This window comes from Urocampus carinirostris, chromosome 11 (assembly GCF_059441175.1).
Source record: "Urocampus carinirostris isolate Australia breed hairy pipefish chromosome 11, RoL_Ucar_1.0, whole genome shotgun sequence".
NCBI classification, from domain to species: Eukaryota; Metazoa; Chordata; class Actinopteri; order Syngnathiformes; family Syngnathidae; genus Urocampus; species Urocampus carinirostris.
In genome coordinates, this window is record NC_142359.1 from 17,023,737 (window position 1) to 17,048,504 (window position 24,768).

The 24,768-nt window shown below is 41.0% G+C and overlaps 1 protein-coding gene across 3 annotated transcripts in view; it reads right to left on the reverse strand.

Annotated features, from left to right (window-relative positions):
* Positions 1-4,434: 4,434 nt before the first annotated feature.
* LOC148356588 (actin nucleation-promoting factor WASL-like) overlaps positions 4,435-24,768 on the reverse strand; it is a 30,001-nt gene continuing 9,667 nt past the window's right edge. The window contains exons 2-11 of one of the 3 annotated variants that reach the window (XM_088347261.1): positions 17,334-17,468; positions 17,178-17,264; positions 13,890-13,986; positions 13,146-13,169; positions 11,806-11,989; positions 11,658-11,700; positions 10,966-11,119; positions 8,490-9,019; positions 7,269-7,377; positions 4,435-5,416 (exon numbers count right to left, since the gene is read on the reverse strand). In XM_088347261.1, the coding sequence (XP_088203387.1) occupies positions 5,355-5,416; positions 7,269-7,377; positions 8,490-9,019; positions 10,966-11,119; positions 11,658-11,700; positions 11,806-11,989; positions 13,146-13,169; positions 13,890-13,986; positions 17,178-17,264; positions 17,334-17,468 (1,425 nt within the window). In that variant the 3' untranslated portion in view covers positions 4,435-5,354. Of the gene's footprint in view, positions 5,417-7,268; positions 7,378-8,489; positions 9,020-10,965; positions 11,120-11,657; positions 11,701-11,805; positions 11,990-12,116; positions 13,103-13,145; positions 13,170-13,889; positions 13,987-17,177; positions 17,265-17,333; positions 17,469-24,768 lie in introns of those variants that run through there. The other 2 variants (XM_088347262.1, XM_088347263.1) reach the window with 2 other exon arrangements.

The window sequence follows — 24,768 nt, forward strand, 5'->3', positions numbered from 1 at the left end:
CCCAATAGTGCTATACAGTGGGACCTCGCTACTTCGCGATTCGACGTTTGCGGATTCAGAGCTTCGCGGTCTGTAATGGTATTTTTTTTTTATTGAAGGGGCATCGCTACTTTGCAGATTTTCACTTTTTGCGGGAATCCCCCTCAGCCGACGACCCTAGTCTTTAAAATGGAGGCACTTCCCACACTGGTCCGGACCCGTCCTCGTTTCCTGGTGTGGTGCCCAAATCAGACTCCCGTAGAGAATCCTCCCCCCCTCGCGTGAACGCGCATTCTGCTGCGCTTCCGACAAAAGCGATCGTATTCTATATAAGGGGAGGATTTTGCGCTTCCGACAGGCCGGCCTCCGCGCGGAGCGCCCGACCCGCTCGGCTTCTCGCGGTGTCGTGCGTATCGCGCCCGAAAGTACCCGCGCCGCGGGTTGGGGGCTCACTCGCGAATAATAAGGATAAGCGGTGCAGATAATGAGATGAGATTTTTTTTTTTTTCTTTTTGAAGGGGCGTCGCTACTTCGCAGATTTTCACTTTTTGCGGGTGGTTTTGCTCCCCATTAACCGCGATAACCGAGGTCTTACTGTAGTTCTATTTAAAAGAAGAAATGATTTGAATCAATACAAACAGCCTTGAAACAGGGTGGCACGGAACGGCGGATGAGTGGTTAGCACGTCTGCGGCACAGTTCTGGGGTCATGGGATCAAATCCAGTGACCGGCCTTTCTGTGCGGAGTTTCAAAGTTCTCCTGTGCTTGTGTGGGTTTCCTCCAAGCACTCCAGTTTCTTCTCACATTCCCAAAAACATGCATGTCAGGTTAATTGGTCCGTCCAAGTTGTCCCTAGGTGTGAATGAGCGAGTGAGTGGTCTGTCCCGGTGTGCCCTGCGACTGGCTGCCAACCAGTTCAGGGTGTCCCCTGCCCACTGCCCGAAGACGGCTGGGATGGGCTCCAGCACCCCTCGCGACCCTACTAAGGATAAGTGGTGCAGATAATGGATAGGCCATGAAGCAATCAATAAATTAACAAAAACAGCCTTGGTGCGAACATTCTGTCGATAAAAACTATTAACATAAAAAAGCCTTTAGTAGAATATTTCAATTATAGTGTCATCATAATTGAATTTGACACGTTATGCCCCTTTAAGTGGGCAGCACGGCGGCACAGTGGTTAGCGCGTGTGCGGCACAATTCTAAGGTCTTGGGAACCTCCTGTGTGGGTTCAAATCCAGCTACCGGACTTACTGTGTGGAGTTTGTATGTTCTTCCCGTGCTTGCGTGGGTTTCCTCAGGGCACTCCGGTTTCCTCCCACATTCCAAAGACATGCATTTCAGGTGGATTGGCCAGTCCAAATTGTCCCTAGGTGTGAACGCGCGAGCGAGTTGTCTGTCCCTGTGTGCCCTGCAATTGGCTGGCAACCAGTTCAGGGTGTCCCCTGCCCACTGACCGATGATTGTTGGGATGGGCTCCAGCACCCCCGCGACCCTACTGAGGATAAGCGGTGCAGCTAATGAGATGAGATGAGATGAGATACCCCTTTAAGTGAAATGAAAAAAAAAACATGTTTTTAACCAGCCAGACACTCTGGGTGCTCAGCACCCCCAAAGCTCTGAACCTAAAATCGCCCCAGGGATAATTGATCCTGCTAAACTGAACTTCAAGGTTTTTATCTCTCACTTCTGTTTGCATGCAGATTAATGTGTGTGTGTGTGTGTGTCCTATAATGCGAGCGGAAAGTGACATACCTTGCTCTAATCCCCCTCTGAAGGTCCACAGCTGAGATGTGATACAGGGGCCACTTGCTAAAAATAAAACGGCACATAAAATGGATGATGTTGTGGACACTCTTGAGTAAATAATAGCAGGCTCATACACATGAACAAAAGGCTTTCATACAAAACAATTGTGGGGTTAGCATGGCCTAAAGGTATTCCCAAATTCTAAGATATTCAAAATGTGAGGAGATATTACATGGATTTTGCATTTTATTTATATATATATATATATATATATATATATATATATATATATATGTACAGGGTTGGGTAGGGTTACTTTAACTTGATTACTTTCAATTACTTTTGGATTACTCCAATACCAAATAAGCTAATAAAAGACAAAAGAAACTAAATATGAATAAAATTATGACTCAGAACACGTGGTAAGCGTTCTCTCCTGGCTTTGATCTCTTTGATCTCCGGCAAAACTAACATAAAATGAGACAGAAACAAAATGAAAATAAATCCAAACAGCTTGCCAACATCATTTTTGCCGTTCCATGTATTCCGTTACTCCCCAAGCCTGCACAAAATTTTGTGTCAGTGCTGCCTCGTATGTTGTGTTAATTGGATTCGCCATGATGAAAGTAATTCGTTTCTTCAGTGACGTCACAGCTCTAGAGGAAACGAGCTGTAAAAGTCAATTTTGAGAGTGACGCATGGAATATTTTGCATAATATCTGCATAAATTGCGAAGGAACACAACACATTCTGTGCCCAATTGAGAAATAACTTTAAACTTGAAATGGCCATGTTTCTTCACAGGTTTTCTTGATGCGTCATCAAACCGAAATGAGATATTCTGCACCAGTATTGGGTGTGTTACTTAAAAACAAAAATAAGTTAAAATAACTAATTACTTCATTTAACAAGTAATTCAGGTCTTCTCCAGATTACGGACGACAAAAATAAGTCCGTTACTACCAACATAACCATCTTTTTACAAGTTAGCGCATATACTTGCATAAAGCAGACGCCCTAATATTTTCAATATAGCCACATTCCAAAAGAAATAGAAGAAAATGTGTAAACCAACCTGTGGAAGCAGAGGTTTACACCCTTTTCACATTTCTTGGCTTGTGCAATCTGGAAAAAACTTAGAAGAGACACTCCATATCCATTTTATTTCTGGGCTCCAAATCACTTGAAGATCTCCTTCATTTCTGGGACTGTCCAAGATATTTTCTTTTCAGGCATCGCAAAAATAACTTTACAAATAAAAAGTCCAAGACTCAGCACATTCATTGTTTTCCCCGTTGGTGTGTTGTTCCTGTATCAGTCAGATTTCTTAAAAAAAAAAAGAGGAATCCCGAATAAGGAAGAAGTAAAAAACGCAAAAAAAGAAAACGGGAAGAAAAATCAAAGGGGAATAAAAGCAAAAAAAGGAAATGGAGAACAAGATAGAAAATAGAAAAGAAAAAGCGAAATTGAAGATAAAGACAATCCAAAAAATTTATTTTCTTTTAGATTTGTTTTTCTGTTATTTTTTCCATTTTCTTTTCCTTTTTTCTTAAAGACTTTTTTAAACCCTTTTAAAATCAAATTTAAGACCAAGTCCACAAAAACAACACAATGAAAACAAAAACCCCACAAATATTTCTTGCAGACAATACATTACCAAGCACAGCTTTAAGCCATGGCAAAAGACATTTATCAGACAGCCACTTCTTCATTAAATGTACTTTCTCATGGTCCAAACTAAAAGTCTCTTTCTAAAGTTGCTATGTGTTTTGCGGGAAGACCGAAAACATGACCGACTGAAACCACATCACCATTTTGAGAGCTCCTTTATTGTGGTCAAGAAAAAAAAAATGTTAGTAAATCTTTTTAGTTCAAACAAATATAATATCTTATCAATGTAATCACACTTGTAAGACTCTCAAAAATTGGATTTAAGACATTATAATGCCAATTAAGGACTTATTTTCAATTAATTAATTCAATGCCGTTTGAGACTTTCTAAGGATCCGCGGGATACTAATGCCTCATCGTGTGAATTATTGAATTGGATGCTTTTATTGTCATTATACAAGTATAAATAAATTTGAAATTCACCCCAAGTGCACACATAAATAGGAATAACAAAATATGTACAATAAAAATATAAAATAAGGTGGGGAAATGTATGCAATAAAACCAGTATTGAGCGACTGTTTGCTATATATAAAGTGTCTGAAGAGTAATGGTAGGTGCAAAATAATGATTAATTCCGGTTCAGTTTTTTAGTGCAAACTGGAGTTGAGGTTTTTCCTTGCCCTCATGTAGGTTTTAGATCAGGGGATGGTGTAATAATAGTCTGTGCTTTGCAATAATCTGTGGTCTGTGCAGCCCTTTGAGATGATTTGTGATTAAGGGCTTTACAAATAAACATGACTCGACTTGAGAAGCGTAACAGCTCATGGGAAGCAGCTGAATCTATTTGTCTTGTCTGGTATGGCCCTGTAGCGCCTACTAGAGGGCACCAGGTTAAACACATGAAAGCCAGGATGTGTGTCGTCTCTGATGTTTTTTGCCCTTCCTAGTTATTATGATGGGCCTATAAATAGTTTATCATATTGTAAACAGTAAACACAACATTCAGGGGGTGTAAAACTGGAATGTCTTTATTCCTCAAATTTTACACCAACATTAACCGGATCCCAACAAATATCGACACAGACACTCTGCTTCGAATGGTATATTTTAATGGAGAAAAAGATGGTGGTAAAAACGACTGTATCAACTGACAATCCACTTGATTTTAGTGTCATCTACTAATACAGTAGGTAAAAAAAACGTCATCTGCAATTGGTGGATATAACCGTAGCCTGACAGTGTCACATAACATCACCTGTTAAAAGTACATTTTATTAGAAGTGTCAGTTCAGGTAATCAAGTCTGCATTTTATATCACTGCCGCGTTGAAAGCAAATGTACACGGCGTGATAACCGTGGATTCACCGCTGCAATAACATTCTGCCTCTTTTCCTAGAGGGCACAAGTGACACAATCTACACACCTAAACAAGTCCTGCTGTCATGCAGCGAGTCTCTTCTTTCTGTGCCCCAAAAAAATATATATATATCACAACTCACCATTCGGAGCATCAGAATAAGACAGCTTATCAATCTAGATCATCCAAATCATCTCTTTTGTTTCGGAAAAACCGACTGAATCCTCAGGATAAGAAAATAGAAACCGTGATTGTAGTAGGTATGAAAATATGGTATTCTCTTTCTCTCCCTGCATTTCTGACTACTTTCAACCCCCCAGAAAATCGATGACACGTTATTTTGGAAGAACCAGGACGAGCCTAAGAGTCGCAGGGTGCCGGAAACATGAGCAGGAAATACTCGAAGAGACATTGGACATAAGAGAAACAAAAATAAACAGATATGAGAATGTGTCAGATTGAATGAGGTATTGCACGGATTATTATAAAAAGCATGAAGGCAACAAATAACATACAGAGGACTGATAGAAAAAAAAATTTTTTTGGGTGATCTGAAATTAAAGAGTTCTTTTTTAAGCAAGAAATTAGCTTTTTTTTCCTTGGTGTAATGATCTAAAACTGAGGGAGGGACAAGGGGAGGAGAAACAAAACATTTTTAATCATCCCATTCGTCCTCATCTTCAAAGTCTTCATCCTCTTCGTCGTCGTCATCCTCATCTGGAAAATAAAAGGGACAAGGATGGCTACTAACGAAACAAGGGAAAAAGCACAACAGTGAAAAATCGACCACTACCACGGTGTGGTACGCCCTTTACATGGCCAAATTCAGGCATTTTCCAAGGACTTTTAAAGCCAATTTTTTAAGTTCTCCAGTACTATTAAAAAAAATGCAGTGTAAATTGTGTATTTTGCAAATGCATAAATATATCTGGGATACATATATATGCTATCTTTAATCTTGCGTTTGCTTTTATCAAGACATGATTTTAAGATATTAAGTAAATCGCATATATATTTGTGAATCTGCACAAACCATGTGCCGATATTTTGAGACAAATAACTCCCCATATGAAGTAGGTGCTGTCGAATATGACGTCACGAATGGCGTAGCTTACATTTTCAGTTGCAATAAGTTCTTTTCATTACATTTTTTTACTGGGAAATACTACCTTAAATTTTTGCATGGCCCATTATAAATGTCCATAATTACGATACATAATCCTTGCAATAGAGAGGCTAGGGGTAGCATGACCCGCAGGGGGCTATGACGATTCATAGGATAATGCCATACAAACTAATGCCAACTGCTGTTTATCACAAAGAAAGAAATGCAATGGCAAAGTGAATCCACCAGAGAGCAGTATCTGCACCAGAGAGCAGTGTCTGCATCGTTATTAAGCAGACTTACCGTATTTTCCGCACTATAAGGCTCACCTAAAAGCCTTTATTTTTTTCAAAAGCTGACCATGCGCCTTATAATACAGTGCGCCTTATATATGGATCAATATTAAGTCGCAAAGCCTTGCAACTAAGGCAAGCAGCCGCCAACTAGATTTTCCCCCGAAGGCGAAGTAGTCCGCGGTGTATGCTGGGATTTATATACCGGCGTTTCATTTCCTAACCAATGTGTCAATCATTTGAATCAATCATTATTGGCTAAAGTTATTCGGAGGTAAAGGGGGTGGATCCTTTTTATCATTAACAGGCTCGCATAGGCTAAAGGGGTGAAACAAAGCCTGCAATTGGTCAAAAAAGATGAATGTGAAACACATGTTGGGTTGCACTACGGCATAGAGAAAACATTTTTTACTATTCTGTATTTGTAAATATTTTACTCTCCTGGATTTACTACACTCACGGTTATAAGAAGACCATGGTTACGTATCATTATTGAACGTGATGGCAGCAAAAGAACTTAAGCTATGCGGCTTTATATTTTCCCGGTATCTTGTTTTAGAATGATCTTGATGTTTCTGTGATGAGTCTATTTTTCAACTAAATTCAATTCAAAGTGTTTATTGTCATATGCACAGTAAAGAACCCCTTTTCTCTGCACAATAAAATTCTTACTTTGCTGTCCACACAGTTGCCAGCAAAAAATAAAATGTAAAATAAGAAATGTTTGGCATTTCTTGAATCCCAAGACTTTAACCTTTCGAATGATATTTGGAAGGATGCATTGGAGTGATTGGTGACATCGTACGGACACTGTTTCCGTACATGTCTGAGACCCGTATTTGCTACTTTGCAAGCTTTCAGAATGTTAAGGGGGTAATAAGTTTGACTGAACTATTTGACTGTTTTGTCGACGTTCCCATTGTAGCGTCTTATAATCCGGTGCGCCTTATGTATGGAAAATATAGGACCAAAAACTATTTTTTGGGGGTGCGCCCTATAACCCGGTGCGCCTTATAGTGCAGAAAATACGGTACTTTGAAAAATACGAACAATTTTAATCATTTTCAAGCACTTCACCCAAAACTCAAGCACCTTTCAATCCTTGAAAACACAAGCATTTTCAAGGATTTTAAGCACCGGTACGGACCCTGTACTACTATGATCAAGGTACCTGAAGAATGAATGGCCTTGCTCCTTTTCTGCATGACCTCCATCAGCGCCCCTACGATGCCGGCCGAGGGGGCCAAAGAGGAGGGCGGTGAGTCACTTGTTTCGTCCCTCTGTGGATAAAAAAAAAAAGCAGGATTCAAGGTCAAAATAGCAAATGGCGAGCGTTCGGAGTACAGTAATCTCTCGATGTATCGTAGTTACATTTTCACAGTTTAGCTACTTCCCGTATTTTCGCCATGCATTGTGTTCTGCATTCTGATTGGCTAAACAGTTGCCCGGCCCTGTTCCTGCCTGTGCGTTGTCAACGTTGCGGTCTAAATTGGACACGTATGTGAAACAGCTTGATGAACCGACAATATGTACATGCAAATGCTTATATCCACTGCCCCTTCCTGCTTTTAGCTTAATTTTCTAAGTGCTTTTTGTGGCGGACCACGTTAGGTTTGAGTGGAGGAAAGACCTCAAACCTGAGCCGGACTCATTATGTTTGGGCCCGTCTCTCGCTGACATTTTTTAAAAAAAATTATCCACTCGTCATTGTTATACCTATTGCGCAGTGAACTTTTCGCGTAACGGATTCATCCCCCTTCCACAAAGTCCGTGACGCTGCTCTCGTTGCCGTGCTCGCCTAAAATCACCCCACCTCCAACCGAGTCCTCAAGAATAAAATAAGAAAATTCATGTTTTTATTGGACTCGGTTTCTCAAATGAAGTTAATTGGTCGGGCGAGGGCTGGATTTGTTTAGGTCCGATATTACCACTAGGTCTGAGGAATGGGGGTTAAGGGAAAGTGCTGGAGAGTGACAACAGGCTCGTTCCGCAGGTTTTTTTCTCCTATTTGTCAGTGTAGTACGATGATGGTTGAAATAAAAAGGCCTGCTTGTATTGCAAACGCTCAGCCAATCCCTGCCTCCTCCACCCCGACCCCGGAAAAATAAGTTGTTTTCGAGGGAGTATAAGAAATGGACATCCTTGCACATGCATCATGAATGAGGCGCCAATGATGACACAAGCCAGTTGATAGCATCAGTCAGTAGAAAAGATCCAAATTCTATACACTACTATAAAATGCATGACCCTGTAAATTTGGTTTATTCTTGTTTTTAGTAATAAATAAATAAATGAAGGTTTCTACTTCACGGGTTTTGACTGTCTTGGGATCTCTATGGAACGCAACCCCTGCAGAGAATGAGAGATTACTATATTGGGAAAAAACACTTACAGGCTTGAGTTGGATCCCCTGTCGGATTTGGTCAAGGAGTGCGTCTCGTCCGGTGTTGTTGGAGGCAACCCGCTGAGTCTGCTCTACCTTCTTCAGTTGGGTGCCTTCGCGGATCTGGCTCAGCAAGGCCGACTTCCCGCGGCCGGCTTGTGGCAAGCCGGCGTCCCCGGCTCCATTGCTTTCAAAGGAAGGTGGTGGAGGTCCTGGAGGAGGTGGTGGTGGAGGGGGACCTCCCCCAAAGGAAGGAATAGACGACGTGGGGGGCGGCGGTGGTGGCGGAGGACCGGGTGCTGAGGCGTGGGCCGGTGGTGGCGGCGGGGGGAGAGAGCCTCGGCTGGGCGGAGGTGGCGGGGGAGCAGTCATGCCCGGCCTTGATGGAGGTGGTGGCGGCGGAGCTGACACGGGGGCTCGGGATGGCGGAGGGGGCGGTGGGGCGCCACGCCCGCGGGCGGGTGGAGGAGGTGGCGGGGCTGAGCCGTGATGGGGGGGAGGGGGAGGAGGACCACCTCTGGAAGGAGGAGGTGGTGGAGCTGAAGAGAGAGAGGGGGACATTTAATTGCTATTAACAGTACGATACCAATGGCAATGTTTAAGCATACTGTAATGGTAAACACTATGGGGTTGATTTGAATATTATGATTAAGCTGAAAAAAACAAACTGTTAGGCCACTGTGTGTATTTAGCGCCTCCAAGTAGTAAATAAAAACTTCCTTCTTTGAAGGAAATATATAATGTACAGATATTAATTTTAAAAAAAAAGCAAAAACACATGAACTGCAATACAAAAATTCAATCTTTTAAATACTCAGAGGTCGAAAAATATGTATTTTTTTTATATAAAATAAGACTCGCTTAGAGGTTGCTGCCATCATTGTCCGCCATCTTGGTGCTAGGGGTACCTCCAAAACCTGTCCGTTTCCTTTTATTTGTATCTTTCTCCTGCTTTTCTCACTCTTTTTTTCTCTATTATTTTCTGATGATGTCAATAGATTCTCATGCCAGTTAGCAATCATATTCCATAGAAAACCACTATGACCTATTACTGGGGAGATATTTCCAGATGCAGTCCGCAGACTATTTGGGGGTGGGGGGTTGGGGGCGGTCGACCTGGTGCCCAAAGATAGGATATTGGAGACCCCTGACCTAATCAAACTAAGTAAATTTATTCATGGGTGTTCAGTCACCTGGACAAAGTGCTGCTGCCCTCTAGTGGGTACAGTTGTTGTCCTTGGGTAAAAATGACGGCCATTGTGTTGTTAGGAAGACTCCGGTAAAAACAGGGGTTGGAGACTACGCGGTACAATAACAGCCGAACCATTGACACACACTGCTCACTCGATATGGAGTCTCTAGCAGTATCGTGCAGACCCTTCTATGTACCGGGAGAGTTAACTGTGGTCTTTGTGTTTGAGTTAACTGTGGTCTTTGTGTTTGCTGTTTACTTTCCACCGCTAACTGTTTCACCGGATGCTAACGTTAGCATAGCGCTAAATCTCCTGCCCGCTGCTATCAATAATCAGCAGCTTGCACACCCCAACGGAGCTTTATCGTCGACGGCGACTTTAATCGGGCATGTTTATGGACTGTACTCCCAAATCCATTCAATTGTGGACTGAGCAATTCGGAAAAACACTGGACTATGTGTAATGTAAGATCAAACATTCCGGTTGTATCCGGCAACTCTGTTTGACCCTCAACCCCCCCTCATCAAACCCCCCCAGGTGAAAACAAAGCCTAAAGCCTATTAGTTCTTCGTCTCTTTGTTTCCTTATCCTCACTGTAAATGTGGAACTGGAGTCGTCCAATTTCGTTGTCACAGCATATCCCATGTTGTAACAATGACAATAAAGGCATATTCTATTCTATTCTATTCTAAAAACCCAGAAAAATCCACTAGAATTATTCATTTTTAACACGAAATATGACTTTTCCTAGATTTGTCTCAACAGTAGAAAAATGTAATGTTGTTTTTATTCACATTTCAATCCAAGCAGTATAGGGTACAAAAATGGTCCTTAAAATGATGACAACACAATGGTTAATCATATTAAAATGCATTAAGAAAATAGCGCCCTCTCCTGGGAGATTTGTTATGGTCGCTGTCTGCTCACACAAGGCTCAAACCGCACTGTCTTGCACATGTCTTCACATCGCAATATAGATTAGATTTCGGTTAATCGCACGGCCCTACTGAGGGCTGGATAAAATCTGACCCCGAAACAGCTGAAGTACATGCAAATTTTGAATTCTAAACTTTTGTAACAATACACATGAACGTAAATGTCTGCTACCGCCACTTTTATAAAAGAATAAATCATTTCAGCATGCAGGGTGTGTCACTGTAAGCATGCGTGGAAACATACCACTGCACCTGGGAGGCCCTAGGAATAAACCAACCACACTGGTTATGTCGCCGTCTCAAAAGTGAACACCAGCGGCACTGATCATTTTGATTGTGCATCATCGTGTTGCCCACCTTGCCGCCGGAGCTCATTTTTGACAGCTTCCACGCCTCCTTTCTTCTCAATGAAATCGTAGATGACCTTGGAGGTCTCTTTGTCCTTCAGCTGAGCCTCTGAGATGCCGCACATGTCGAAAAGGTTCTTTAACTCCGGGTCCAAGTTATTTAACTGCGTGGACAGACAAAATAGTGGAAAACATTTAGATGTAAAATGATCTAATGCAAACAAATTTAAACGGGAAGCAAATTATAAAAATATTAAATGACCAGTTTTTAAGAACTGTTCAATTACTGCTTGTTATTAATTTCAATCCCGCCATCTATAGTGCTTGTATTTATAGTCAAATAAAAAGGTTAAAATTAAATATCCTTCTGTATGTAAATCCACTTATTTTAATCATAGGATGACACAACTATTTTGAGGCCTTTGAAGCACACATTGAGTTAATCTGAATAAAACTGGCCCTGCATAATCTCATACCGCGGATGCTTTTTGGGAACGACTCCAAGGATTATGCAAACACAAATTGCCGTGCCGACCGAAATCTCCTTGTGTAACCATAATGACGATATGGACGTAAGGCAAAGATTACATGTTTGGAGCAGATAGTCCATTTTGAAGATTTGCGAGTCCAAGCTTGATTTGAAAGCATGCTGACTGACAAAAAAAAAGAATGTTTCATTGTTGTTTCTAAGATTTTACTTACGTCAAAGCCTGTGTTTGGATCCCATCCTACATGTCCAATGTGCCTGTGTCACAGCAAAGATGGCATGCATCAATAAAACCACACGTTCAGACATCGTGCTCAAATCCCTAAATTAGATTTTCCAAACAAATCAGCCCAAATCACTTACTGGAAGTTGCTTGGTGTGCCAATGTCAGCTTTGGTTAACCTCTTCTTTTTACCTTTGCCTTTCTTCTCTCTTTTGGTGAAGGTAGAGTGCATAATGTTGTTCCCCTGAGAGTTGCTGTGGAAACGGTACCCGGTGCTGATCTCAGGATTTTTGATGTCCACGGTGGCCATGGGCAGCGCAGGGCCTGAACAAAACATTGAGAAGCACCGTTAAGTGGAAAATTTCCTTTGCCCGCGACTTGCCAGTTGATTTTAGAGCAGCCTTTTCCAAAATCCAGTTTTCGTCAAACCACCCAGGTGAAAAGTCCATACCTTTTGCACTGTCACTCACAGGACTTTTGGGAATTTTGCGAATACGAGGTGAAATGGAGCGACTACGTCTCCTCCTCACGCTGTCCCAAATACTGTCGTCATTGCTATTTCGATAAGCGCCTGCCCTGTGGTTGAACAGCATGTCGCCGATAAAGCTGCTAGCCTTCCCTTGTGGAAAAGAGGGCTCCGACACATTTGGGTACAGTTCATCCTGGGGGAGGACCAGGCAGTGTAAAGTAGACAAGCAGCTCCCAGGCCCTAATCCTTTTCCCCCTGTTCTTGCTTCCCCTCTACCAAGGTCTTCAACTGGAGCAGAGAGGAAGGTGGTGCAGAACATCATTTCAGCAAGGTAGATCTGATAGAACTCTTGAACTGGCTTTCAGAGAGACCGTTCACTCAAGATGGAAATTAGAAACGGTTTGCGGTGGACGCATCATATCCAGGTGATGACAACCTCTTGAAGAAAAAAACGCCAAGAAGAAAGTTTGCCCCAGTTTCCAAAACCCGTCCGTGTAGAAAACAAACTTGGTTTAATGACCTTAATACACTCATCAAACATCAGTAAGACTAAACTGGTGTGGCATTTGGGCTGCAAACGACAAGCACCCCATCAGCACTCCCTGCTGATATTGCCCTTCGACATTCAGTTAGACGCTTTTTCCAAGAGTTTTCATCGCGGAGGGGTGCACGACTGAGATTAGCGCACACGGATTGGCTCGCCCATGTCTATTCTCCGCCCACATTTTCTGCTTTCCTCTCCCTCTGCCGTCAAACCGCACACGCTCGGGGTTATAATCCCGCCATATTATTCAAGGATTTAGCACCGGATTTTATGTAACGCTTTATGCATGCTTAATCTCAGATTATACGCCCGTTTACAAGAACACCGTGGTCTGGAGAACGCAAAAGGAAAGAAAAGACTGAAATTGCGGCGACTGGGGCGAAATAGATTAAACTAAAAGCAGCAAACAGTGGATGATGTCACCGACGGTATGTCCGGATAAAATCAGGGAAGGGTGAACGACGTACCATTTGGAAGCTCGCGTCTCTTTTCTGTGAACACAGACAAATGAAGTGGTTACAATGGTGCGCAATGTGCTGACTGGGAAAGTTGGTGAAGGTGGGCGGCGAAAGAATTGGCGAAGTCGGAAGAGTTAGTAAAAGAGGTCTTTAATACACACACACAAGAGAATATGATGGAAGGATTTCTCAGTATTTGTTTTGCAGAGAAGAGAGGAACAAAGCCATATGAGCAAAGAGTGTAACAAGAGTCAACGAGATTGGAAATGGGAAGCAAAGGTTCCATTTAAAAGTTGAGGGAAAAAAGATTCAGTGACAGAAGAAAATGATAAGATCTGGATAGTGAGGTTCGTTAAAGAGAATTGACTTTACAGTCATGGGTTTGATAAAAAATTGATTTTTTGTGGTGTTTCCACAAATTCCAATTCCCGACTGCCCACTATTTGGGGGATTTTTGTCTGTAGTGCCATTCATACCATAACGCAACATACACGATTTTAAAACAATGTACTTAATGTGTCAGTATTGGACAGAAATCGAGCAGCCAGATTGTAGCAGATTAAAGATGGTTTTGAATATGAATGTGTTCGGCTACACACAGGAATTACTGTATATGTTAACAGCCTTGAAAGCACCATGTCATTGATTAAGCTGATAAAGATCCATTAAAGCACGGTTGAAAAGCCAGAACTGAAAAGTTAACTGTGCCATTTGTCCACAGAGGAGGTTGAGACACAAAAAGGAATTCCGTACCAGTTTTCCTTTGCCTTTTGCCCAAGAGCTCAGCCAGGTGCCCTCGGAAACGCTTAGCCTCCTCCTCACTAGCAAAGTTCAGGCCCACTTGACTCGACTGCAGGATTTTTTCGGCATAGAATAATGAAGAAAAAAAAAGAAAGGGAACAAGTCCTTGTCATTTCAAATCACATCACTAATGACTGAATAACTGGAGCATGATTCAAGTAAAACTGAGAGATGTGTACACAATGATGATCTGCTTCTCCCCACAATTTACTGTGCCGCATACCTCATGGTCTGCTGCACCAACCAAATCTGATGAATTACTGATAAATTAAGCCTCGTTTAAAAAGGGACAGTGGGTAATATTTCACCACACAACCTTGAGCTACAATGCATCCTAATTGCATGCGTTTTAATGCATGTGCTACAGTAAACAAGGGTTCATTCTTATTTAATACAAAAGGAAAAGGAGTTGTACTGTTGTCAACAAAAATCTTGCTAAGCGATGGCAACAAAGTGGCCAAATAAAAACTGGAAAATGAGACCTAACTACAGAGCAAGATGATTTTAACCAGAGTGGAATACAAAAAAATAGTAGGAGTTAGGCAGAGGCAAAAGTATGAAATTGGATCCAATTGGCTAACAGATATAGTAGAATGGTAAGGCGCCCGCTTTGAGACTGGGAGGTCGCTGGTTCGCGCCTCGGCCGAGTCATGCCTAAGACTTATAACATTGGTAAAATGGCGGCGCCCTCTGTTGGCTGCGGCTGCACCGGCTCGCTACAACGGGTCAGGTGTATCGACATTTCGTTCTGTGTACAATGACAATACAAAGGAAATTATTAATATTATTATTGTTATTATTGAATTGTCATTCTATTGTCCATAGCAGGAAGCCCATCTAGGTCAGAACCTTCTAAAGGGGATGTTATCGCAGTATGATAGAAATATGACTAGATATACATTACATTTTCAAAAAAGGTATTCTAATGTGACGTGATATATTTGGGGTTTTAAAATGATGAATGAATGAATTCATAAGCATTTAACCATCAGCTTGGACTTAATATCTTGCAACTTATTTGGGAATTTTTGTTGGTGGCGCTAAAGGTTGGTGCTGTCTAAGTGTTATTGCATTACCGTTATGAAATGAAAATTAAATGAAAATGAAATGATCTGCATTTATATAGCGCTTTTCAAGTCAAAGACTTCCCAAAGCGCTTTACAATGTGCTCCACATTTCCCAATAGCGGCCTTGTATTGCAGCCATGCAAGACGCTAACCTGCTTATTTATTGGGGGTATTTGGGGTTCAGTGCCTTACCCAACGACACTTCGACATGTAACACGGACAAGCCGGGATTCGAACTGGGATCCCTTGATCCCAAGACAAGCGCTCTACCTCCTGAGCTACTGCCGCCCCTAAAGTATATCATATTATTATTACAATTCTTTAAAAACAGATATCATTGCACTATTGTGATTGCTTAGGCCAGTTTTTAAGCACTACTTTGTAAATATTTAACCTATCTTGACAGTATTTGATCTCAATTCTCTATTAAGTCTTTATTACATGTTTACAATAGTGTGCCGCGTTCAATCTTGTTTTAAACCATCGATATCAATGACAATCAAAACAATTAATTTCCTTTCCAGCGTGTCCCATAACTTTTAAAAACACTGGCGGGCCGCCAAGGTTTAATTGGTTGCCCCAGGGTCTCAAAGTTGTTTTAAAAAATCTTTTTATGTCCTCTCATTCACTTTTGCTTGATAAATATGTTTTAGTCTGCAGAGCAGAGGAGGGACTGATTGGGAGGGAGACTTCTGCACCAGCACTTTGAGCAAAGGAACGGTTAAAGAGAGATTGCAATACAGAGGACAGAATTAAAAACAAAAACAGCCAAAGCAGGTAAATTATCCTCATTTAGACTGTTTCTTAAGTATATGAATGGCTTCAAAACATTTTGCATTGTCTATCACCAACAGAAAAAATCTGAATCTGTTTCTCCAAGTTCCGCACTTTGTATTCCTAAATGCCAATATTAATTAAAGACTAATGATATACTAGTTTTGTATACAAATTTTAATTTTTGTTTTTGTTGTTTTAGAAGTTGTGTGTAGTTTTAGTCAACATTAGTTAGAAGTCGAATTTTAAATAGTTAAAGGTACTTGTGTTCAAATGTATTTTATAGCACTGAAGAGTTAAATTTTCAAATTTGTATTTAATTGTGCAGTTCATTTTTCAGGGATTCTGTGTTGCTTGCCATTAAAGTTGCTTAGTGTAAAAGTTTAAATTAGTTAAAAAAACACTGTAGAGTGATAAAAGAGGCTAGTATAATATAGTAATACAGTATAATTAATTTTTGATTATTATTGGTAGTATATTGGTTTAAGCATCCAAATAATCTGAAGAGCGGGTTCTCGAAAAATAACTGGAATTACCATCACTAATGGGTTGCGTTTTGCAATAACATACCTGTCAACTTATGTTTTTTTTCCCCCATATTTTATTCCCCCTAAAATTTCAAATTGAGTACGCCGTATATGCTGTATTCACCCCCAGACACACCTGGACTTTCACAAAATTCTATGGGAAACGCTAAATTCAATATTTTAAAGGTCAAGTATCTTTCAATTATAAGCCCTTTCACACTTAACTCTAGACATTAATACAATTTTCAGGCAATGGTGATGCCCCCTTTTATAAAACTTATTTTAGTGGAGATGATTCTCGTAGTCTACAATAATTTGTAGTATGCTCGAAGTCGAGACTTACAAATATGCAAGGAAAAAGTTCTGCTCTCAGGGCTTTGATTTTTGTTTAATTTTATTTCATACATATGACCTCAAAGTAGTTGTTTATGTTCTATAAATGATATTCACTTGGTAAATGTGAATGGTCCCATCATATTAAGCGGGAGAAGCTGTATTCACAAGATAGGATGGGACACTGGCTGGAGCGCAATCATTTTGAGGGAATCTCTCGCTTAAATGGAGCAAAACCCTACACTGACTATGTTTTTAGAAAGGAATTGGCATTTTTGAATGTCCAAAAGCTCAGAAAAGTAGTTTCAGGTGATTAGGACTCTTTCAAATGGGCCCTTCAAGACTTGTCTTATTTGACTTGAGTGTCAAGCTAAGAAATGTGCAGAATCCTACTATACACACACTTTTACGATTTTTCAAAATCCACGTTTCATTTCCTTTTTTAATTTGTATGAAGAGGACATTTCCTTTTTTCAGGACTTCGGTGTTGTTCAAGCACATCTAAATAAATGGATGCAAACAGCTGAAAGTATACTCACGTCTCCGGCAAACGTGATGAAGTATGTTCTGGAGGAATTTATGTTAAAGTCGTTGTACAGCTCCTGTTCAAACAGCATCCTACCGTCCTGTTACAAAACAAACTTTCGTTAGGTTTCCGACTTCGTCCAGGTTCAGTGGAGTCCCAAGGGGGATACCTTGATGTCTAAGACTCGAATGAAGTAGGACCGCTGTGGGTTGTCCTTGATCAGACAGGCTACGCCGCAACATCTCTTGGTCCAGGTTGCGTTGCGGTCTGCGATGAAAACCTGAACCACTGCCGAGGACAACGTCTAGGAAAGAAAGAGAGGGTGACAAGGTGAACCCCAGTCAACCGAAAGCGCTGGTGCATGTATTGGGAAATATTCAATTAAATTTAGGACCACTGAAGCAAATCCTCAAGTTCTGTTTTTTTTTAGTCTTACGATCTCAAGTGATTTTATTCTGGGAAGTATGGTACTGCCCTATAACCTGCTAAAAGGCAAGCCTCACATATACTTTTATAATTTATTTGGGACAATGTCATTTGTCTAAAACATTAAAAAGCAACATCATTAAAGGAGCTGTACGGAATTTGGAACTTTGTTACCCTCTGTAGCCATCCCCTGGCTGAAAGTCATGTATGCAACCTCAGTCAGCTCATTCATGATGCACGTGCAAGTATTTGCATTTTTTTTTTTTCATCTTTCTTGGAATTTGGACTGTACTTTAAGAAGGCCTCTTATTACTTACATTTCATTATTAATTACATGCTACACTGACAAATTAAGACAAGAAAAACACACAGGGACAAGCATGACTCTCTAGCACTCCCCTATCCCCACCCCTCGAACTAATGTGTTGCCCTCTGAACAGGTCTGACAAAAGGTACAAGCAGAGAGTTGTAGTGGAAATAAAGTATATGGGCCTTTTTGAAATCAGTTGGGCATTTTTAAACACATACTTAATAGGTAGAATACATAACTTCGTTTTATTTTTTTAAGACACTTCAAACCACGCACCCCACCTTTAAGGCTTTGACATCTTATTGAGGTGTGACAAACAAAAAAACTCACATTGAGAAACTTCCCATGAAAAATTAACTTCCTTAAAGGCTTTAATAAAAGCTTCACTCCCCGTCATCATCAGCCAAATTTCCGAAATCCTCTTTGCTTCTAATGCGGAAAGTCAAAATCCTCAAACTTTCAAACAACCATCAGACTTCGTGTTTGTTTTAGATTGTGTCGCATGGGTTCCTGTGTAATGTGGGGTTCGGCTTGCCAGCTACCATTAAAGCGTGGATGAAAGCAGCAGGGATGTAAACACAAACTGAGTTGCAAACATTTTTCTTTGTAATTTGCAGAATGTGTAGTTTTTTGGGGGGGAATTTGAATTTGGAATAACATTTGTCTTCCCTTGAGGCGCAAAACTGTTATTTCATGACACAAGCAAACTTGTATAGAACTCAAATATTTATTTCTGTTTTAGTGAAATTTAGGAAGAGGGTGAAGCTTTGCCATAAAAACAACGAATAGTGCATGATGGGAGTCCAAGCATGACTGCACACAACAAAACAAGAGGCAAGCTACTTCATAGTCAGCATTAGTAAATTGGCTCATCTACCAAGCAGTGCACTGAACAAATATTGAGCATGGTTCATAAACCCCAATTTATTGTTGTTGCTTTGCTTGCCCGCAGAATTATACCTTCTAGAGAAACATCCATGTCCGCACATGATGTCTTGAAACCAGATTTTCTTGGCTTCATTGAATAGACAAGCATAAAAATAAGTTATTTTTAAGTGTTTATAATGACGTCAGGAGTTTCTTTTGCCCACTAAATACTGATAGCTCTGACACGCACTCTCTTGCTTTTTTTTTGCACAAACATTCGATGACAATCTTTCATTTGTTTTTCCCACAAGCACATGGAGACACAAAAAAATGACCTCATTCATGGAGGAACTAAAAATAAATAGCAAGGGCAGTTAAAGCTTTGTTTTTTTCTTTTTAATGGAGGCAGAAAGAAGGTAGGGAGATATTGAGTGGAATCATGTTCCACTTTTCCAGCACAAATCACCAAAGGGGATCTGACCACAGGGCTTCCTGTAGGATGAGGATTGCTGATCAGGCAGTCTGCACGCACACACACTCATGCAGCATTGATTGGACCCATGCCACTTTTTTTCCCCCCGGGTCCGGCAGTAGTGCTGATGTTAAAAAGCGAGGGAATACCAATGATCATCTTCACAGTGGCATTGGTCAATGCAGTATGACCGTGTTCTATATTTATTTTTTTAAATTTTGTGACTGAGTAATGAAAGCACAAAGGATATAAAGTGGTACCTTTTTATACGATCACCTCTAAACAAGATAATTTTGGTAAACACGATTTTATTTTAACAAAAAAATCCTCTTCATACGAAGAAAAATCAATTTCACGAGCAGTCCCATATGCTATCACGACAGACCACTCGCCGCTCCTGACTGCTTACCGCCAGCATCAGCTTTTCCAGTTAGAGCATGCAAACTACTAAGGGCGAACAAATAAAAAAATAGTGCTGTTCATTTTTGTGTGTGAAAAAAAAGAATTACCCGAAGAAATCAAACAAAACACGGGTCTTGTTTAGGGAGTCGCGTCTTTCTGTATGTCAAGTAGGGTTGCATGATTAACAGAAATCTAATCGATATTACGATGTGAAATAGTGTGATTCATAGTTCTGAGTCCGTTTTTCTTTCCCCTTTGTTATGTGAGGTATGTAGTGCTTGGCCAACCAGAATTGTCAGTTTAGGTTTAAACGGTGCCGGCCAAACAGGGGCAAGTTTTAATGGCACTAGCCAATAAATGCCAAAGTTTGCAAGCAGCACGCTATACCAACCAACCACGTGTAGCCTTGTGTGAGCAGTAACTAACCCTAACAAAGCACTCCAGAAGAGGGCACTGTTGTCTTAAGGTGCATGTCACTGTTCTCTAGTACTCACAAAAAACAAACTGGCACAGAAAATGCACCTTTATTTTCTTATCAAATCGCATCGAAATTGCAATCCTGGTCTTAAAAAAAATCACGATTACATTTTTTTGCAAAAATCGTGCAGCCCTAATGACATGTCCAAAGTTTTTTTTTTTTACAGAAGCAACAAAAAAACCCCATATCTAAGATGTGGAAATTAAGCAGGCACAGTAATGCGCAGATGTAGTCAGATCAGTTGAATGAGCACACATTAGATAGATAGATAGATAGATAGATAGATAGATAGATAGATAGATAGATAGATAGATAGATAGATAGATAGATAGATAGATAGATAGATAGATAGATAGATAGATAGATAGATAGATAGATAGATAGATAGATAGATAGATAGATAGATAGATACTTTGTTCATCCCTGAAGGGAAATTCACATTTCCAGCAGCATCCCTGAGCTGAGAACAATCGAGAACAATCGAAAATAACACGGGAGTTAACGATTAATCCGAAAATTAAAGGAATAACCCAACACCTTCAGTCATACTATTCACACCCAGACTAGGAACACAAGATTTCTGTGGGTAATTAGATGGCTTTACAACACCCTCTTTTCGGCATTATTCTGATTTTAATTGAAAAATTGTTTAGCTGCAACAACTCATCAATAAAATCTATTATTAAAAGCCTTGGCAACCAATTAGATCATATGTAATGTCACGTGATTTATGAGCCATTGAGTATGTTATATTTTATGTTAAACGTTGTCAATTGTCAAGTATAGCCCTTAATCACAAAGAGTCTCAAAGGGCTACACAGACCACAGATTATTGCATACCACAGACTATTATTACACCATGCAAGAGCCAAGATGAGCATGTTTTTTATAAAAAAGGTTACCTTACGTTTTAAAAAAAAATCTTTTTTTATTGAACATTGCATCATTACAGACAAAATTGGCTTGAAAGTTTCAATGTAATGTTTGACTGTCAAAGTTAACACTTTTTAAGGAAACAAAGGGCTGCAGAAGTACAGAGAAAAGAAAATCACAAAATAAGTGAATAAAGTAAAAAGAAAAACAATAACGACATGTTTAACTACACAAAGGGCATATTCTTATGAATATCAAAAAAAAAAATCATATTGGAAATGTTTATCATATTCAAAGATTTAACAAAACTAAAGTAATGGCAAAACTTTGAGAGTGGGTTTACATTTTTGATATTTTTTTTGTGGATACATGTTTTTGGCACACATAAAATAAAATGTATTGCGCTCTTTTGTTTTGTATGACAAATCGAAACATAATAGGATCTTTGGATAAGTTGGTAGGAAAAGAGTATCTTACATATTTGAAAGTGTATTTTTGTTTATTGTCAAGTAAATTGTTTCAGATTCAGATTCAGATTCAGATCTACTTTATTGTCATTCTAGTACACGTGTATACAGAACGAAATGTCGATGGATCTGACTCCCACAGTTTCCCTCAGTGTCCTTCAGTGTACAGATATAAATAAAGCTGTATTGTGTTATTTACCATAGTGCCGATAGTGCAAGAAGAGACGCTAACCAGATGTGCAAGATGGGCAGTCAGGTTAACAAGTCAGGTACACAGTACCATTATATTGTAAACAATAACACTGTAAGTAATAACACTGTAAGTAACAATAGTGCAGAGATCAAATGTGCAAGGAGTGGCAAGCTATAAAAAAACTGCCACTAGTGCAAAAGTCAAATTAGCAGCCGTTTAGATTTAAGTTAACTATATGTTAGATTGACCATTTAACAGTCTAATGGCCAGGGGGACTAGACTATTGCGGAGCCTGGTGGTCCTGCACCGCACACTGCAGTACCTCTTCCCAGAGGCTAGCAGAGTGAATAGTCCATGATGGGGGTGAGAGGGGTCCCCGGTAATGTTCTTAGCATGGGATAAGCAGCGCTTCTGGCCAATGTCCTGAATGGAGGGAAGTGTAGTCCCGATTATTTTCTCCGCTGTCCTCGTTACCCTCCTCACACTACCCCAGTCGGTAGCGCTGCAGCCTCCACACCACACAGAGATACAGCTGGTCAGGATACTCTCTATGGTGCCCCTGTAGAATGTGATGAGGGATGGTGGGGGCAGGTGGGCTCTCCTCATCCTCCGCAGGAAGTACAGGCGCTGCTGTGCCCTCTTAACCAGAGATGCAGTGTTCACGGACCAGGTGAGTTTGTTTGTGATGTGCACCCCTAGGAACTTGATACTGCTGACAACCTCCACAGCCTTGTTGTTGATGCAAAGTGGGGCATGGTTGGGCTGGTTTTTCCTAAAGTCGACAATGATCTCTTTAGTCTTGTCAACATTCAGGACCAGGCTGTTGTCCTTGCACCAGCCCACCATCTGCTCCACTTCCTCTCTGTAGGCCAGGTCGTTGTCGTCCCTGATGAGGCCCACCACCGTTGTGTCGTCAGCATACTTCACGATGTGGTTTGTGGCGGACCTAGGGGCGCAGTCGTGTGTCATCAAGGTGAACAGCAAGGGGCTTAGGACGCAGCCTTGGGGGGAGCCCGTGCTGAGGTAGATGACATCTGAACTGTTCTGACCTATCCGCACAGATTGGGGTCTGTCACAGAGGAAGTCCAGCAGCCAGTTCCGCAGGGGGGTGTTGAAACCCAGAAGCCCCATTTTGTCTACCAGATGTTGTGGGATGATGGTGTTGAATGCTGAACTGAAGTCCAGGAACAGCATCCGCACATGGGTGTTCTTCTCCTCTAGGTGTGTCAGGCTCAGGTGAAGCGCAGAGGAGATGGCATCCCTGGTGGAGCGGTTTGTCCTGTAGGCAAACTGAAAGGGGTCGAATGAAGAGGGGAGACTGGAGGTGATGTGCTCTTTAACCAGTCTCTCGAAGCACTTCATTATGATAGGAGTCAGTGCAACGGGCCGGTAATCGTTGAGTGATAAGATCTGGGTTTTCTTTGGCACTGGGATGATGTTGGCAAATTTGAAGCATGATGGTACTTTGGCTTGGTCTAGCGAGGTGTTGAAAATGTCTGTTAGTACACAAGCCAGCTGATCGGCGCACTCCCTAAGTACCCGCCCCGGAATGTTGTCCGGGCCTGGAGCCTTCCTTGTGTTGACCCTTCTCAGGGTCTTCCTCACGTCAGATGAGTCCAGGTGGAGTGCTCTTTCGTCCTGATTTGGAGCCGCTTTCACTGCAGGGGTGCTGTTTTGTGCCTCGAACCTACCAAAGAAATTGTTGAGGTCATTCAGAAAGTCCATGCTAGTGTTCTGCACTGGGGTGGTGTTTGGCTTGTAACTGGTGATGGCCTGGATGCCTTTCCACATATCCCTGGTGTTGGTTGTGCTGAGGAAACGTTCCTGAATCTTTTGACTGTACGTTCGCTTTGCTAGTCTGATGGCACGGTTCAGGTTAGCCCTCGCTGATAACAGCGCCTCCTTGTCACCAGATCTAAAGGCAAGGTTACGTACTTTTAGTTGATTGCGTATTTCAGCAGTCATCCAGGGCTTCTGATTGGCACGGGTGCATGTAGTTTTGTTATTGCTGACGTCTTCTGCGCATTTACTGATGTAGGCTGACACAGAAATGGCGTTTCTATTGTTTCATGAACTATTTTTCTGTAAGTCAGCAACTTCAATATTTGAATAAAGAGGAGGAAATTAAAAATGCCTTTAAGAAATCAGATTGATTGATTAAATGAAAAAATAATCGACGATTCATCGATTATGAAACTAATCTTTAGTTGCAGCCATAGACAATTGCTTGCATGTCAATGTACCACATTATCACATTTGCCAAATCAACAAGTAATACAATCCTAAGACAAACAGGGATAGTGCATTAGGCAGGCACACACATGTCTGTTGAGGGTCACCAGGAAGGAAATGGAACACAGGGTAATCAACAAGTTAAAACTTCCACAAATACCACATTTTTGACACAACCTTGAAGTGACAGTGTGAATTATTTTGCAGATCCTTGAGGTAAAAAACTTTTAAATAATAAGAAAAAATACACGAACTATCATATAAACGTGCTTTTTAAAAATCTTTGTGGGTCAAAAAATGTCAATTTATTTTGCATAAAATGACCCGCTCCGAGAGGGAGCTGACATAATTTCTCATTATTTCTATGTTTCGAGTACAACAAGGACTACAAAAACCTTGTAAAAGAGTGGGGGGAAAAAAAGAGAAGAAAGTTGGTCACTGAATTTGTTTTACTCCTCCTTGTGCTTTTTAGCACTCATTTCCAGTTAGACTACACAATACTAGAAGGCGGACCGATTATCAGCAAAGACATTTGGGAATTTGAGGGTTAACAGTATTTATTCGGCGGGCAGATTATTTAGGCTCAGATACAGCCGAGCCTTTCTCTACCTCTCTCCTGACTTCTGTGTCACACGCTACCCACCCGATGTCTTCCGATTGGATAGCGACAGGGGGCGGACCCACTAAAGCAGGAATAATGTTTGAGTGCTGCAACAGTACCAGCTCTGCTAACTACTGAGTCTCTATATGTCTGCGAGTCAAAAACGCTGATAATATTGAAATTTTAAAAAGTCCATGAAAAGCGTGTTATAGAGAGCGTAAAAAGTGTGATAAACCTTGCTTTCACGGAAGCACGATCAGTGGTGATCGATCTATTAGCTCTA